At 44.5% G+C, this 13,765-nt stretch overlaps 1 protein-coding gene across 4 annotated transcripts; it reads right to left on the reverse strand.

Annotated features, from left to right (window-relative positions):
• LOC308410584 (uncharacterized protein) lies at positions 1–13,298 on the reverse strand. 4 transcript variants are annotated; one of them, XM_080904005.1, is made up of 15 exons: positions 12,795–13,298; positions 11,346–11,432; positions 6,462–6,574; positions 6,221–6,262; positions 6,101–6,127; positions 5,934–6,005; positions 4,245–4,310; positions 3,966–3,992; positions 3,845–3,889; positions 3,724–3,759; positions 3,563–3,643; positions 2,880–2,976; positions 1,672–1,781; positions 989–1,108; positions 2–677 (listed from the first exon to the last, which is right to left on the reverse strand). In XM_080904005.1, exons 2-15 carry the CDS (start codon positions 11,419–11,421, stop codon positions 660–662), a joined length of 930 nt encoding a protein of 309 aa, XP_080760131.1. In that variant the 5' UTR covers positions 11,422–11,432; positions 12,795–13,298; the 3' UTR covers positions 2–659. The 4 variants fall into 4 exon arrangements, with proteins under 4 accessions (XP_080760129.1, XP_080760130.1, XP_080760132.1 ...); XM_080904003.1 differs by having other exon boundaries at positions 1–1,108; XM_080904004.1 differs by having other exon boundaries at positions 1–1,108; positions 11,346–11,565.
• Positions 13,299–13,765: the final 467 nt, after the last annotated feature.

Below are 13,765 nucleotides of genomic sequence, written 5' to 3' on the forward strand. Positions count from 1 at the left end.
ACAAGCATGTTCACAACAAGGTAAGACAAAGTATTTGTTTTTATTGAGCTCTTTGTAGGAGGTGGATCACTGCAGCATCACAAGAAAGAAACACTTTCCTTTTGGTGTGTTATGATGAAGACTTGTTTAAGTGCTTTTAAATGATGCATGCATAAATCATCAGTTGAGACAAAAGACAGGCATAGCTTCCAGGTCTGGAAAGGTAAACGATACAGGAACATTATTTTAAGTGACTTCTGTTTGTGTCTGTGAGGAAATGAGCCTCCTTACTCTGTGACCTCAGGAGAGTCACACAGCACAGTCCTGATGACGTTATGCTTTCAGTTGTCAGATCTTATCAAATATAACATGTAAACTTTGTAAATGATGGTGATTACTAAAGTTAGAACTGCTGCAGGGGTGATCCCGAGGATGTTCAGTGACCAACAGTCTGTGATGGACAATTAGACAACGCTGATGATCCTTCCCTCACTCATCAGGCCACAACACCAACTTGGTGGAAAAAACCTTTCAGCTCGAGTTTTCACAAAAGGATATTTATAGGTCATATTAGAGTGGTCACACAAATCCAAGGGAATGCTTGTAAATGTTAGAGGAGCTGGTCAGACGCTGCTAATGGACAGCTGAGGCTGGAGGTCTGGTTCAGCTTCAGTATGCCGTCAGTGTCGGGGATCCTGCTGCTCCATGCAGGGAAAACACACAGAAAAGACGACACTGTGACTGTTAATAAAGCCTGCCCCCCACTTCGAGCTGCGTAGCTGTTGATATATGGGCTACACCGATTTGTGCTTGTTGCCAAAATAAAAAAAAAAGAATAATCATTATCATAATCAATAATAATTTAAAGCTTCAGTATGTGGAAGAAGAAACACTCAAATCGTGTGTTTGTGTGGACAGAGAGCAACACAGAGACTCTTCATTAAACATCAGACAGTTGTGTATTGTGTGTTGGATCTTGTGTTTCCATTCAATTGTTGCTGTGTGTTACCAATACGTTGATCCACTGAGACTCAGTGTAGATGTACAGAGCCTTTTTGTCCGTGCGAAGCACCATCACATTCTCCACGCGCAGCCTTCTCATCGCTTTCTCTCCATCCGCAACAAACACCTGCAGAGTGACACATGAGCCTGCTGAGGTCAAAAGGATTTGTTTCCACAACGGTACAAAGTCCAGGTCTCCAGCTGTTTTCCTCGTCATGACAACTGCACGTGGGGTGAAAACATTTATAGCTCCTGTGTTTGGACCAAGGATTACTGCCGCTTTGATTGACAGCTGTCACAACACGAGCAGTCATGCAAGAATTGCTTTGTTTACAAATTAGAAATTCGATTACAGCCTAACTGAACATGTAACTGAACAAGCACATGAACCTCATGGCATGCAGAACTATTCTGTGACTTGTTTAAAGTTTACTGGTGGCAGTGGTTTCAAAATGAGGAATCCAGAGCTGCTGGGTCATCATAGCTAGAATCACATTTCATAGAAGGTCCATGGTAAGCTAGCATGTGTGAATTCTGGTCCATTTGTCTGTGTTGCTGTGGGTGTGCTGCTCCACACTCTTTCAGATCCAATAAAACAAAAGTCTTGCTTTAAAAAATGCACTGGGATGAGATGGTGTAAAGATTACTCCCCAGCAGAGTAATACAGTTTAACCAGAGTGTGACACTGACCGTGTGCACGCTGACCACCAATCGTTGTGGGCTCTGAACCTGTGAACAGTTGCATGTGGCTGGAGGACCTGGGTTTCCTGTTTCTCCCTCCATGCCTGGTAGGATATACACTAAGAAAACACAAGGCATAATCAGCTTTCTGCCAACAAGTTTATATTTTAAGTGGTTTCAACAAGGCCATCATGTCACAGCTTTATCCTTTCTGGGTATGTATGACTGCTCCATGCTTGCGTCGTTGGCCTGAACGACATTGCCCTATTAAATAATGTGTAACTAAGTAAAACTTTATTTATATAGCACCTTTCTAGATAAAAGATCAAAAAGTGCTTGACACAAGGATGACAAAGTATAAAACAGAAACAGACAAAATGCAGCTCTAAAAAGAAACTACCGAGTCCACACATCTTACGCTCAGTGGGAGAGAGTTCCACAGTCTGGGAGCCACAGGGGCTAAAGCTCTGTCTCCCTCAGTTCTCAGCCTTGTACACTGAATAACAAGTAGGCCCTGATCACATGACCTCAGGGAGCTGTTGGGGACACAGGGCTGCAGACCTTTAATGATGTAAGCTGGTGCTTGTCCATGAAGAGCTCTGAAGGTCAGAACCAGAATCTTGAAATGGACTCGATGGGGAGCCAGTGCAGCTGTATCAGCAGCGGTGTCACGTGTGTGAATACTTCGATGGTTCGCCTTGCTGCAGTGTTTTGGATAAACTGCAGACGCTCCAGGAAGTTTTTGTTTAAACATGTAAACAGTGATGAAATGAAGTGTGAACTAAAGTGTGGTTTTATACCGATTATTACGCTGCATGAAAGGATTATTACAGGTTATATAAACCTGCAGCATTAAAATGGTTCTTGTGGCTTTAGTGGTTGTGCAAACATCTGGAAAAAACAATGTCACACAATAAGGCGTGATCAAAGAAACAAAAAGTAATTATATACATTTTTATACCGTGTAGAGATGTAGATGGGAGTATTCTCTGTAACATAAATCATTACATTACAGAACATAGTTTCTTCAGCACAGTTTCATGCCTCCCTGATGCCGTCACTGTCTAAAAAGCAGTTCCTAACCTCAATCAGACTTCTCTGGTGAAATGAAATTTAAATACAACTTTATAAATCTTCATCTTCTGTACCAATATCATGACTATATATTTACATGCACTTTAAAGTAGATCAAAACTGATACACGTGTTGTCACAAACCTTGTCCAGGAAGTCCAGGTTCTCCAGTCTGACCATGACGCCCTGCATGACCAAGATGACCTTGAAACCCTTTGGGCCCACGAGATCCCTTCGGCCCCTGCACACAGTGATCACTCCATTCATTTGGTTTGCATGCAGCAGACAAACTGAGGTACAAACTTCTTACATTCAGCTATATCCTATTAAAGGTAACCAAGCAGCAAATGTCTGTGGACAGTGAGAGGTAAGAAGTTTCACATCAACAAAATGATATTTAGAAAATAGGTGCCTTTTTAAATATATGAATCTACTAAGCAGTTTTTCAGATATGTGTGTGTGTCAAAGGATGAAGTCGGTACAAAACTTCACGGTTAGTAGACGTTTAGTAAACGCCTACCTCACAGCTAGCTTTTGTTTCAACAGGCAGCTCTTTAAACAAAAAGGCATGAATGCAACGGGAACAATATCACACGCACACACACACACGCGCGCGCACACACACACACGCACGCACGCACGCACGCACGCACGCACGCACACACACACACACACGCGCGCACACACACACACGCACGCACGCACGCACGCACGCACGCACGCACACACACACACACTTGTGTGTCATTCTTCCGACTCTAGCACTGCCAACCCCTTGCAGGGTTTCCCACCATGCACACACTCTGTGTTTCATTCTTCGTGCCTACCGTGCTCCCCCTGTCCCCAGGCTTTCCTCTGGATCCCTCCTCCCCCCTTTTCCCTGCAGCGCCCCATTGGCCTGGGTCTCCCTGCACCAGCACAACAGAATGGCCTTAACACACTGCACAGCCAGAGATTTTCACCGAATGTGTCTCAGCCAGTTCTTCACCTTCTGTCCTGGGTTTCCAGGGATGCTACGCTCCCCCTGCAGAGACGCACAGATTCATCAGCCAACGCAGTCACATAATGTCTAACAGGAGCAATGTTTTTTCTTCTTTTGATTTCTTCACCTTCACTCCCTCCAGGCCTGTTTTTCCTTTGACACCTTTATCACCCTGAACAATAAAAATAGCAAGTGTCATCGGAACATATGTATAAATGTATAACAGTAAAAAAAGAAAAAACACTTACACTGAATCCGCTTTGCCCCTTATTGCCCTACATAAACACACAAAGGAGCTTAGTATCAGTAGCATTAAAACAAAATACAAATGGGAAACTGCTGTTTGGTTTCCAGACAGGAGTCGGGATGAGTGTGAATAACATATATGTCTGCATGTGGGCAGGACGAACTCATCTATTCAGCACAGTCTTTAATGTAGTTTATGAGATGTGTCCTAAATCAGGTAGTATATACTATGGCTACTGGCTGGTTAGTCATATAAATAATATATCCAGCCTTTAATGTACCTTCATCATCCCAGGAGTTCCTATATCTCCATACAGGCCCCTCCAGCCTCTGTCTCCCTTCTCTCCCTGTGGAAACATTGACTCATATCAGCTCATATTTTCACTGTGTAAACATTTAGATTTATACATTATTTTAATAAATGGAACATTGATGATGTCTATCACATCTAATATTCTTAAAACCTATCTGGCTTTGGATGGAAAGGCGACTGATACACCTGAGAAATCAAGTTAGTGATATGTTTTCTATGCTCGGTGTTTCCTGTAAAAACATGAAACTTTGCCCCTTTTTAAAGGATGACTGTGGCGGGGGCGTGGTTTGCTGGCCTGCTGCAGAGGAGGGGTGACATAGTGAACTCTGGGCGGCACGGAGGAGGAGAGGCAACAGGTGTACGGGACAGTGTTAATGAGGGAGATGTCTTGTGTGCCCACAGTGAGATGGAGCAGATGATGCTGGGAGGGAGTGGCTGCGTCCGAGGCAGGTGCCAAAGGTTATTTCCAAAATAAAAGACACTAAGCATAACCCGTGTGTGTGTGGGTCTTGTGTCACAATGACCTAAACTGTATAAGATGAGTCTTTTATACTTATTGAAAGACCTTGGTGTGCACAAGAAATAACAGGTAGCACAAGCATTACAACCATGATTAATAACAAAATCAACCCTGGCAGCCAACAGCAAACCAAGAACAAATGCCCCACCCTGTATGTCCGTAAATGAAGCTTTTTATTTTCATCAGGGACCTTGGGCCAAAGAAAAAAACCCTGAAGTGCCTCAGTGTCACGTGCAGGGTGCAGTGGGAATTGTATTGGGGCAATTGTCATTGTCAGTCCATCTGCGCTGTAACTGCAATAATTTAATCAACCGATTCACACTACAACCTGCTTTGCCTCTTATCTGTAGTTATTTTTATTTAATTTAATAACTGTACAGTACTCTGCTTATAGTAACCATTGTCCTTAATGTAAATATGTAAGTAGCAGCCTCGCCTCTGTCAGTGCGCCCCAGGGTGGCTGTGGCTACAATGTAGCTGCCATCACCAGTGTGTGAATGTGTGTGTGAATGGGTGGATGACTGAATGTGTAAAGCGCTTTGGGGTCCTTAGGGACTAGAAAAGCACTATACAAATACAGGCTGTTTACCCGTTTATTAGTCATAGCTTTACAAATACAGGATATGACTTTATTATTGCATAAATGCACACCTCAGAGTTCTTAGTCACACAGTCGCATTACTGAAGACATGAACTTTGTGTTACACAAAGAGTTTCTTTTTCATTTTTTCACCATTGTTTCAATTCTCTGCAATTCTCTATTTTACATGTTAGGTCTTTTTATCCATTACTTTTACACTCCTGACATTTTAGTTCAGTTTTCGTTACAGCGCCAAATCACAACTACAGTTACCTCAAGGCGTTTTATATTGACCCTACAATAATACATACAGAGAAAACCCAACAATCATATGACCCCCTGTGAGCAAGCGCTTTGGCAACAGTGGGAAGGAAAAACTCCCTTTTAACAAGAAGAAACCAGAACTTCTTCTTTTCTCCTCATTTTAGTTCTTTTTAGCTCTTAAATTAAATAGTAATTTCTGTTTTTATTTGATCAGAGCAAGTCTTTCCTTGACCATGTAGTGACCATGCAGTCAGTGTTGTGGTGTATGTCTGTATGGACGGACTTTGTATAACCTTTTGACCTGGCTGTCCCATGGCTCCTTGCATTCCACCTTCTCCCTCTGGACCTAACACACCAAGCTGACCCTGAAATACACTCACCAGTTAGCTTTTGCTTTTATGACATCTTACATGCAGTATTTATGAGCCTGAAAAGATGGGATAACTGTCTTACACTGTACCTTCGATCCTCTGGCTCCCCTACAGCCCTGCAACAGTAACAGTACCATTACCGTAACAGTACATATGGCGGGGGGGGGGGGGGGGGGGGGTTAAATATGTAAAAAGATGGTCCTGCATACTTTTTCTCCTTTAGGTCCTGTGATGTGTTCTGTTATGTCAACCTGGAGAGTTACAGAGAAATTACAAAAAATGAGTTCTTTTACATCATGCTTCAATTCTCACACCTTTTCTTTCTTTGAATGAATCAATGTGGGTGCTACAGGTTGGGCTAAAGGAACATTTATTCCTGAAGAAAGTCTTGAAGGAATAATTTTAAAACAAAGCTAATTTGTGGGTAACAGAGAGGAGGGAGATCATCACCATTAGCTCTGCTTTCCATTTGATTGGAGGAAACATAGGTGGTGGAAGAGGAGGAGTGATGAAGACTTCACATTTTGAAACTGACCACCTGCTGCCTCTGCTGGATGGGAATCCTGCACAGGCAGAGAGTACAAAAATCATGTTAATTACTGTGTTCCCTGTGCATTCTGGGAAAGGAGGGCACTGAGATCAATCAGATCTATAATCATGACATAGTGACGGTTGTAGGCAGTATGTGAAGTGAAAAACACTTTCTAAAACAAATCACATCTTGTGTTTTGATTTTACGTACCATCCATGACATCATGTTATCCAGAGTGGTCCTATGATCAAGGCTCTGTGGCTCAGACATTAAATATTGTGGGGCATTGATTCTTGATTTGTATATTTCACTGTCTGACTTGTCTGCACAGCAGTCATGCTGCTGCATGTGCAGTCACCAACCACCTTTCCACTCTTTATTCTCTTCATAGCGGCCCACACTTCCTCCTTGCTAATGCCCTGCACACGTGTGGGCCGCTGTGAAGAGAATGAAGAGTGGAAAGGTGGCTGGCAGATTTCTAGGAGAGAGGGCAGCAGACCTTTTAGGCTGTTTAACCAGACTGTTCACCACAGTCCTCATGCCCGAGGAATGGAAAAGAAATGTACTGGTACCCATCCCAAAACGTTGATTCTTTTCATCTGGACGTTTTCAGTGAGAGAAACACGGCACTCATCCAAGAGACGTCTTCAGTCTCAGCTGACTGCTGGTTTCCCCAATCTTATAAACAGTACATTTGCATAATGACTGAAACCAGCAGTACTGAATGAACAATGGGCTGGGAGGTCAATTCGTTGATTATTAAAATGTAATGTCAGTCAGCTGAGACTGAAGAAGTCACTTGGATGAGTGACGAAACATTTGTCCCACTGGAAACGCTGCATCCAGATGAACAGAATCAACTTTTGGGGTTTACTTACCTGGATGACTGAGCATGCATCAAGGCACTGGAACTGATGTTCAAGAGCAAGGGTGATATGCAGAGCTCTAGTAACTACACAGGTTAAAGTTAATGACACATACTATGAAGATAAAGTAAAGTGTTGTGGAAGCTAGGCTGAGAAGAGAGGTGACAATCAGTGAGCAGCAGTGTGGCTCCCTATCAAGAAAGAGCTCTATGTGATGTTTGCTTTGAGAGTGTTGATGGAGAAGAATGGAGAAGGTCAGAAAGAGTCTCACTGACTCTTTGTGGCTCTCAAGAACGCAGATAATAGAGAGAGAGAGCCAAGAGAGGACGGACTGTTTACTCCAGAGATGAGCTGATCGCCCTGATGCCGGCCGGCTCGCTGGCCAGGCCCGTAGAAGTACCAGCTGATATTTGGAGGAAAACACATCGGGGATGCAGAGGTCAAGGACAGAAGAGAAGAAAGAAGGAGACGGTGAGACAGCGGAGGCTCGAAGCAAGGAGGAGCTATAAATCGTGTCTGCCGTCTATCGTGATGGGAAATGTGCGATCGTTGGCAAATAAAATCGACGAGCTCTCAGCACTGGTACGGAGTCAGAGGGAATACCGAGAGTGTAGCCTGATGTGTTTCACCGAATCATGGATGCACCAGGACATTCCCGATGAGAATGCTTCCGTGGAAGGCTTCCACACTGTTCGGGCGGACAGGGACAGCATCGCTAGCGGTAAGCGGAAAGGAGGTGGGCTTGCTGTTTTAGTTAACAACCAGTGGTGTAACCCTGCCAACATAACAATCAAAGAAAAGATTTGTTGCCCGGACACTGAACTGTGTGCTGTTGGACTCAGGCCGTATTATTTACCCAGGGAATTCTCTCACGTCATCTTGGTGGCTGTTTATGTTCCTCCCTCTGCTAACCCCACAGCTGCATGTGACACTATCCACTCTGCCATAGCTCGGCTACAGACTCAGCACCCGAGTGCCTTTATTGTGATCTCGGGTGACTTCAACCATGTATCACTGGACAATACACTAACAACATTCAAACAATATGTGGACTGTCCCACCAGGGGAGAGAAAATTTTAGGAGGTGGTCAGAGGAGGCAATAGCAGAACTACAGGGCTGTTTCGAGGTGACCGACTGGGAAACACTCTGTGAGCCTCACGCCGAGGACATCAATGGGCTTACTGAGTGTATCACAGACTACATAACTTTCTGCACCGACTCCATTGTTCCAGCTCAGACTGTTCATTGTTACCCAAATAACAAGCCGTGGGTGACTAAGGACATCAAAGCCCTCCTCAACAACAAGAAGAGGGCTTTCAGAGGGGGCAATAAAGAGGAGGTGAGGAAGGTCCAGGTGTTACTAAAGGACAAGATCAGAGAGGCTAAGGACAATTACAGGAGGAAGCTGGAGTGGAAACTCCAGCAGAACAGCATGAGAGAGGTGTGGAGGGGCATGAAGACCATTACTGGATTCAGGCCAACCAACAGCAGGGGAGCTGAGGGAGGTGAGAATAGAGCCGACGAGTTGAATCTGTTTTTCAATAGATTCGACACCACAGTGTCTGCTCCCACCCCCACAACCTCACCTGTAGTCAGCCTGGAATCCAGAGCCACACCACTGTGCCAGCCTCTCTCTTCACATGGCGCTGTTGCCTCCTGTGAGATTCCTGACACCCCTCCCCCACCCATCACCTTCACTCAATACCAGGTTGAGATGCAAATGAGGAGACTTCACTCAGGCAAGTCTGCTGGACCAGACGGAGTGAGTCCCCTCGTCCTCAAGACCTGTGCCCCCCAGCTGTGTGGAGTCTTTCATAAACTGTTTATGCTGAGTCTGAGTCTGCAGAGGGTCCCGGTGATGTGGAAGACATCATGCCTCGTCCCTGTACCAAAGACGCCACGTCCCAGTGGCCCCCAGGATTACAGGCCCGTGGCACTGACCTCCCACATCATGAAGACCCTGGAAAGGCTCATCCTGGACCAGCTGCGACCCATAGTAAGACCACATCTGGATCCCCTTCAGTTCACTTATCAGCCTCGTCTCGGAACTGAGGACGCCATCATCTACCTGCTCAATCGTGTCTACACCCATCTGGACCAGCCGGCGAGCACTGTGAGGGTCATGTTTTTTGACTTTTCTAGTGCTTTCAACACCATCAGGCCGACCCTCCTGGGTGATAAGTTAGCAGCGATGCAGGTGGATGCTTCTCTGGTGTCCTGGATTGTTGATTACCTGACAGGAAGACCACAATATGTACGTCTCCCACAGTGTGTGTGTCTCCCACACAAGGTGATCAGCAACACAGGGGCACCACAGGGGACTGTCCTCTCCCCCTTCCTCTTCACCCTCTACACCACAAACTTCAGCCACTGCACAGAGACCTGCCATCTTCAGAAGTTTTCTGATGACTCTGCGGTGGTTGGATGCATCAGCAGGGATGATGAGACAGAGTACCGGGCTGTGGTCGACTCCTTTGTCACGTGGTGTGAGCAGAATCATCTGCAGCTCAACGTGGCAAAGACCAAGGAACTGATCGTGGACTTCAGGAAGACCAGGAAACACTTGACCCCTGTTTCAATCCAGGGGGTCAGTGTTGACATTGTGGAGGACTATAAATACCTTGGAGTACACATTGACAATAAACTGGACTGGGCTAAAAACACCACAGCACTTTACAGGAAGGGCCAGAGTCGTCTCTATTTTTTGAGGCGACTGAGGTCCTTGATCTGCCAGAAAAGCATTCCAGCGTTAAGCTTAACAACCGATATATGGAGCAACTGCCTCTCTCTCTCTCTCTCTCTCTCTCTCTCTCTCTCTCCCTCTCCTGCTGCTACTTCATTCATAAAACTGATCAATGATCATCTGATCGGCTCTTCTGTCGCGACTCCGTCTCTCTTGTTTGTTTTTGGCTCACTTTACACCAGAAAGAGGAAACCAGCAGATAAACAATTAAAAAATACACTATATCGGATTCATATTGGTATCAGCAGATATCTAAATTTATGATATCGGTATCGGACATAAAAAAGTGGTATCGTGCCATCTCTAGTGTGAACGAGAGGGAGACAGGTGGAAAGGTGAACATGGAAGGAAGAGAGGTAATAAGGATAGATGAGTTTACATACCTGAAGTCAGCCATCTAAGGCAATAGTGCACAAGAGTGGTCAAGAAGAAAGAGCAGGTAGGGTGGAGTGGGTGGAGATGAGTGTCAGGGGCGATTTGTGACAGAACAATAGCAGCAAGAGTGAAAGGGGAGGTGTCCAAGATGTTAGTGAGACCTGCTATGATGTATCGTTTGGAGATGCAGGTCACGGCCGCAGCATTAAATCACGGAAAAGCAGGGTTATGAGTGGTCTTGTGGTGTGATGTGCAGCTGGCAGCTTGGGTGTAAATAAATGGCTCAAAATTACAATTTGTGGTCCCGCCATGCCTTATTCACACCACAATGAGTTCATCACAACAGTTCTGCCTGAGCAGTTTGGAAACAAAGGGGCAAGGCTGAGATGGTTTGGACATGTACAAAGTTGCACAGGGGATATATTCAATAAAGGACGTTCAAGATGGAGCTGCCAGGTAGGGGAAATGCTCATTAACAGACAGTTACTTCAATATTTTTGATTAATTTCTCCGGCCCCAACTCAGCTCTCTCCTTCACCAGGCTCAACACAGAAGTGTTTTCAGCCTCTCTCCATGCACAGATATATCACGTTGACCTCCTTGGTCAACGTGATATATCTGTGTGGCCCCTCCCTTGTTCGACCACACCACCTAATATCCGCTACTTGTCGTGTGACCACGAAGGGCCCTTGCCATTTGAAGTATCAATCACATCTTAATGGTTTAATCTGAAACTCACTGAGGTGGGTGCTTTACCTTAGGAGGCAAGAAAGTGTTAGTGTTTATGGACTTAACTGTTATCCAGTGTTTGACTCACTTGTTGTAATAGAGGAAGCAGCCGACGGGAGGCTGCTTAGCAACGCAGTCCATCCTAGGATCAGCTGAGTCAGCATCTCAACACTTCCTGCAACCACAAATCATGACCACTAAGGAAAGTACTGCTTCCCTCTGTGGTCATTTAAATATGGCTTCATGTCTCTCCTTCCGAACCAACACCCACCATCTTTTTCTATCAGGTGGAAAATCTGATGAGGAGACTAGCAGAAAGATCCATGAAACCATCAGTGATGACAGATATGTAATTAATAATTCAGACACAGCATGAAAGAAGGGTTTCAATGGGTTGCAAAGCTGCTTGGAGATCCACACCAACGTCAGGCAACGGATGTGTGTGGGCCCTGAGATCAGATATTTTAGGACAGATGGCAGGAATATAATTTGTTTAAGTTGAGCTAATATGAGACAACAGTTTAAAGAGCAGAAGCCTCATTTATTATACTTCAGATCAAAACATTTAATCAAATGACTGTAGTTTAAGTCAGATCTGTCTTTAGACAGGTGCACATGTGTGTGGATGTGTATGTGTTGTGAGATTATTATATTATCTTATGCCACGTTAGACCCCTAATTAAAGATTGTGAAATCATTATGTAGTTTTAGTTTGCATTATTCTCCTGACTTAGAAGAAGGTGAAACTATTACACTTATTAAACTGAGTTGTATTACACTAGACTGCTGATTTATTGTGAATGAATGATATTGTTTATGATGCATTATACTGCTGAGTTATAAGAAATACTGTTTTCAGAGAGTCATCACCTTATTTGTCTGACTAGAAAAGAACAGGACAGACTGCACAGGAAGCCGAGGTCATAACTTGGACTTACTGAGAGAGAAAGAATGTGGATGTTTAGGCTTTGTGACTAGGTGGAGGAGGGGCTGAAGCTATAAGAATGTGAGGAACGCTCAGACGCTTTGAGATCAGGCGGACACCCTCCCGCGCTCATCTCCCATCCGGATGGTTTATGCTCATAAAGTGTTGAATTGTATGGAATAAAAGATTGTTGATTGAGCATTTATACACCGAGTATTGTCCTTCCTTCAGCCCAACGATCAAAAGAATTGGGAGATTTAACAGTGTGCACGAGAGGCAGATTTAGAACTTGTTCGCGTCACGCTTAAAATAATTCACCCTTCGCAGTTGTGACTCTTCCAGCTCACAGTGGAACTTAAGTTTTCTTAGCCTGGACTCGGCTGCAATGCCAAACACATATTACAAACTTGAAGTTAAATAATCTGAAAGACCTCCAATGCAGGACCGTAGTCCCTCCACTGTAAACTCTAATTTAATAAATGGAATTTATTAATGTTCTTGTCCTGTTCATAAAACCCAATAAATAATGGAGAAGAACTTTTCCCCTAATATGTAATTAAGTATAAGAGTTCAGGTATGTTCATGCATTATAGTCAGTGTAGCGTGTCTTACCTCAGTGCTGTTTCCTGCTCAGTGCCTGGGAAAGCTCTAGTCCTGTACTGGAGATGTCTGTTGGAGCTGCATCTCTTCCTGGTCATGGTCCAGCAGAACTGCAGCCCAATCTGCTATGCTTGCACGTTCAGTCTGGCTTAATCTCAATCAACTGTGGAAATGCAATGCAGCTTCTGGCACTGCTTCACAGGAATAATCAGATAATTACTTTAACACTGAGCCAAAGAGGAGCCTGCTGATCAGGACACATGCTGTGGAGGATGTTGGGTCTGTGTTTCCACAAACCCCGCTAATTCTAGAGACTTATTCATCATGAAGAAAACAAGACAGTCGATCGATCCATTACTTGCGCAAGGGAGGCCTCTCATCTGTGTCCAGCACGACAAAGACCCCAATGATGGCCTCCTCTCGCTGCCTTTTATTGACAAACTTCAAACAATAGTTTACAAAGCACCTCCCCTTGCAACCCCCCTTTGGTTACAAAGACAAGGCACTGTATGTAAATGTATATGTGTGAACTTCTGTAAGAGTGTGTGTGTGTGTTATGTGAGAGTGTGTGTGTGTGTGTGTGTGTGTGTGTGTGTGTGTGTGTGTGTGTGTGTGTGTGTGTGTGTGTGTGTGTGTGTGTGTGTGTTTGACCTCCTGCTGACCAAAGGGTCATAAACCCAGGAAGCTTACATCGAAAGAAACAGATCTTTCAGATAGGATGTATCTACAATAAAACCTCCCCCAGCACAGAGTGGCTGGAGAGGTGGTCAGGATCAAAGGAATGGCTTTGATCCTGCTGCTTAAACTAAGACTGTACAAATTTAAGAAACACAATGGCAACATTCAACAATTAGACTTAACAGAGGATGAAACTTTGAAAGCAGTCTGTAGCACTTTCTGTCATAATATATTACATGAATATATCAGAGCCCCATCAGTGCTGTTCATCCTGCACTGCAGCAATGGTCATAGTGGGTAACTGA

The sequence above is a fragment of the Rhamphochromis sp. 'chilingali' genome (assembly GCF_963969265.1).
Source record: "Rhamphochromis sp. 'chilingali' genome assembly, chromosome: 14".
NCBI lineage: Eukaryota > Metazoa > Chordata > Actinopteri > Cichliformes > Cichlidae > Rhamphochromis > Rhamphochromis sp. 'chilingali'.